Genomic DNA, 4,102 nt, shown 5'->3' with positions numbered 1-4,102 from the left:
CACATCCACCCCTCCTTGGTTAAACATTTCACTCAACGCCACTTTGTGGTGACCCAGCATCTGAGCCACCACAGCAGCATCTGATATTATAGGGCCTGGGGGTATATCATCATCATCATCATCATCATCATCATTAGGTTTGCATATAGCCTCATCCTTATATAATAACAGTGCCACATCCTGCAATCTGGCCATTTCTTTGTTGTAAATATCTGCCCACTTCCATACTTACAGTAGGGGTTGCCTATTGGGCAATCAGGAGTATACGGGCCTTCAGGTTTTGTCCATACCATGTTTCCCCATTCAGTGTTGTTCTCACTCTCCATGAATCCATCTGTCTCCAGTTGTCCATCTCCTGCCACCCTGTCTGTAGGGGAAATAAAAAAGCCTCGCCTCCCCACTATCTCCTATTCCCCCTAGTGTCTCGAATAGGAGGGTTTCTATTCGTGTTTCCTGATACTTACGTGGTCCTCCTAGGGTCTCATCTTTTCCATTGATTGCTCTCTCTATACTGTTTTCTTTCTCTTTGTTTCTCGTGTTCGTATCTGTCGTCCTCTCTAAGCTCTCTCCGTTGCTTTAACTGATTTCCCCATCTTCCTCATCCCATCTCTGACCACTGCTTCCCCTACCTCTCATAAATCTTCAACCAAAAGTCAACCCTGACCCTGTTATGGTTACTTTGTCTAACTTTCTTTTGTCTGTTCTAGTCATAGGGGTGGAAATGAACAGAGGTTGTTCCTTCCAGTCCTCTTTTCCCCTTTCTTTGACCATTGTCAAATTCGCATGTCTCCCTGTGTTTTTCTGTCTCGGTTCTTCTCTTTTCTTACATTCATCCTCCTTCTCTCTACACTCCTTCCCTCCCCCTTTGTAGCTGGCATTTTACTCTTCCCCGCCCGTTGGGAGTTCAGCCTCGGCTCCTTTTAACCCCTCTCTCCAGCAGGGCGTTTTTTGACAATTTCCGCCTATTTTTCTCTGTTCTCTCTCTTTCATTTAAAACTTGAATATCTCTGGTTCTACACATTGCATAATAACCATTCATGGCTTAAATTAAAGAAGACACTTGGGCCATCAACTGCAACTCGTTAAAGTGTTTATTATGTCATTTTAGTTTACATTTCAGAGCAGCAAAAGTACGGATTTGTCAGGAAAAAACATAACAACCTATTTTTTTTTTTGGTTTCTTCAGTATAGAACTGGGTTTTGAATGTCAGAGGAAACCAAAACCTTTATTTCCTGATTCAACAACATCTTGACAGTGTGTGTAAAAAATTTGAAGCAGATAGACAAAAGTTTACAAGTGCTACACATCAGTTTCCATATGGTGTCTTTTTAGACGTCTCCAAGTGTCTCCTAACCTCTCCAAAATCACCAAATACAAAAGTCACTGTATATCCAGCATTCAAACTTTTTTCTTGCCTTCTGTACTACAGCAAACCAATTTGAATTAATTTCAATGTAATAATTTGCATTGTATTGTATTTTCTTGTGAGAATATACATGATGGTGCATAGGCTACCCAAAATATACCCAAAACCTATCCAAATCCATTTAGAAGTACATTATCACATTATCATGAATGTTTTTGTGGTTTTGTACTTATTTGAAGTGAAGCCTGTCCTGATGTTTGTTCCAGTGGTCTCAGTCTTTCATAAAATAAAAAAATAAATAAATAAATAAATAAATAAAAAAAATGTCAACACCAGAGCCCCGTTAGCCAGAACAATTACAAATGCCACACATGTAATGTGCTGTTACCACCTCCTACAACGTGGATGAGGGGTTGGATTTTAGGAGGCAAAGAGAAAATGAACCACACACAAAAAATGACTATTTACAAATATGTATATAAAAAAAAATACATAAAAAAATTTTTAAAAAAAATCAGACACGCTTGTGCCAAAATCTGAAGCAACACCGCCCTGGGATAATGCACAGGGGCACGTCACAAGCCTCACATAGCCATATAGTGGATGACTTGCAGATTCGGCACTTCCTCCTCCCCTTGGTGGCTTTCAGGTGTGGATCATTGGAGAGTCCGCAGGCTTCCAATGGGACGTGGTCCGTGGATGCCTCGTTGGATGCCTCGTTGGATGCCAGCTCCTTCCCAACTTTACCCAGCTGCTCACACAGTGCAATCCTGAATTTCTTCTGGGTGAGGGGTTTCTGGTTCTTCATCTCTGCCATCTCCTTGTGGATGAGGAAACTGTTCACCACCGCATTATCTACAAAGTGTAGAAAGAACTTCAGGTACCAGCGGCTTGTTTTCCTGGTAACAGAGAAATATTTGATGAGAGCATCAGAGAGGTCCACCCCCCCCATGCTCTTGTTGTACTGCTTGACTGCATCAGGCACAGGAAACTCCCTCCTGGACCAGGTACCATCAGGGTTGCGGACACGGCGCTGCACACTCTGCCCACTGTTCGCTTTGTGTATCGTGGAACACATGGTAACGTCACGTGTGTCCTTCCACTTTACATAAAGCAAGGAGCCCTCGCGTATCCAGCGCATGTCCCCTCTGGCAGCCTTCTTGCCCAGCGCATTGTCTGTTGTCCGTGGAAACCCCACACGGTTCTCCCGGATGGTCCCACAGGCCCCAAAGCGCACCTGGTGTAGATGGCTGAAAAGCTTGGTGCTGGTGTAGAAGTTGTCTACATAAACATGGAACCCCGTGCCAAGATAGGGCACCTTGAGCAGGTTGACAACTGCGTCAAAAGTTAGTCCATTGCCACTCGGAGACGGCGCCTTTCCCTCGTAAATGGTGAAGTCACACGTGTAACCACTCTGGCTGTCGGCCAGGACAAACAGCTTGTAGCCCCACTTGGTGGGCTTGTCCTTCATGTACTGTTTCATCCCGTTCCTTGCCTTTGTGGCTACCATGCGCTCATCCACTGACAGGTTCTTGTGTGGGTGGTAGTGTGTCCTGCAGGCCGTGAGGATGTCATCATGAAGAGGCTTCAGGCGGAAAAGGCCATCATACCCAGGCTGACCACGGAGCTGGTCATTTACCACATCAGCAGCTGGGTCACTCATGTGTAAATTTGCTGTGATGGCCTCATACCTGTAGCCTTTCATGACACTGCGAGGATAAGGAAACTTGAAAAAGTTTTCTTTCTTCCACAAGTCCCTTGCAGCGGTCACCTTGACCAGGCCGAGATACAGCACAATGCTCAAATAGTTGCACATCTCAGATGGCTTCACCTCTTTCCACCGCATCTTTGCACCCTCCGCAATCTTCCGGGCAGCATATTTATTTGTGTTGATACACAGCGTTGTAATGGCATTGTTAGTGAAAAACAGGTCGAAGATTTCCTTGGGGCTGTATGATTTCTGGGAATCAAGCTGCGGTCCAGGCATCCTCTTAGGGCAGAACGGAAACTGTGGGGGGCACACGTCCTCTTCCGCACCATCATGCCATCTGTCCACCGGTGAAGGAGGCAGCAGTGGTATGGGTGCTGTTGCTGTCTTGGAGGATGACTTCACTCTCCTTTTGGCCCTCGTCTGCCCTGCAGAAATCTGTGAAGGGCACACGTTCTCCTCAGAACCACCAGCATGCCCTCTATCCCCCAGTGGGGCAGGTCTCCTCCTCTTTGAAGGAAGCAGCCATGGTGTGGATGCTGTTGCTGCCTTGGAGGATGACCTCACTCTCCTTTTGGCCTTCATCTGCCTTCGAGCTGGAGGAGGCCTTGATGGTCCAGGCAGGTCAGAAGAGCTGAGGGGTGTTGGATGAGGGGAGAGGACAGGTGTGTCTCGTGCAGGGACATCTCTGAAAAAAAAATAATCAATTGGCAAATGTTATACAAACAACCCAGCGAAAATAAAACTATAGATTACTGAGTAAGCACAACTGAACATCTCCAAAACAACTTTGTAAAATAACAAAACACAATATGCAACTAAAAATAAGATATATGCAACATGAGGTTGGTTTATTCCTTCCTGCTATGGGGTGGGGTTAGGTGATAATTGCTCAGTTGTCTGTGAGACAAAAGAGAGTATATATCTAGATGTCTGGGTTACAGAGTCTGATAATACATACTAATGAGGATAATCTATAGTTGGTGGGATGAGAACAGGTGACAAAGGGTGAAGAGGGGGTCGTTGA

At 45.3% G+C, this 4,102-nt stretch overlaps 1 protein-coding gene across 1 annotated transcript; it reads right to left on the bottom strand.

The window, feature by feature from the left end:
• Positions 1–1,881: 1,881 nt before the first annotated feature.
• Positions 1,882–3,660, bottom strand: LOC116222333 (piggyBac transposable element-derived protein 4-like). Its single transcript, XM_031575997.2, has one exon. It carries the CDS (start codon positions 3,658–3,660, stop codon positions 1,882–1,884), a length of 1,779 nt encoding a protein of 592 aa, XP_031431857.2.
• Between the last annotated feature and the right edge of the window lie 442 nt (positions 3,661–4,102).

Source organism: Clupea harengus, unplaced genomic scaffold, assembly GCF_900700415.2.
Source record: "Clupea harengus unplaced genomic scaffold, Ch_v2.0.2, whole genome shotgun sequence".
NCBI classification, from domain to species: Eukaryota; Metazoa; Chordata; class Actinopteri; order Clupeiformes; family Clupeidae; genus Clupea; species Clupea harengus.
The sequence above is the reverse complement of the archived record's forward strand: the minus strand, read 5'-3'. Positions and strand labels throughout refer to the sequence as shown.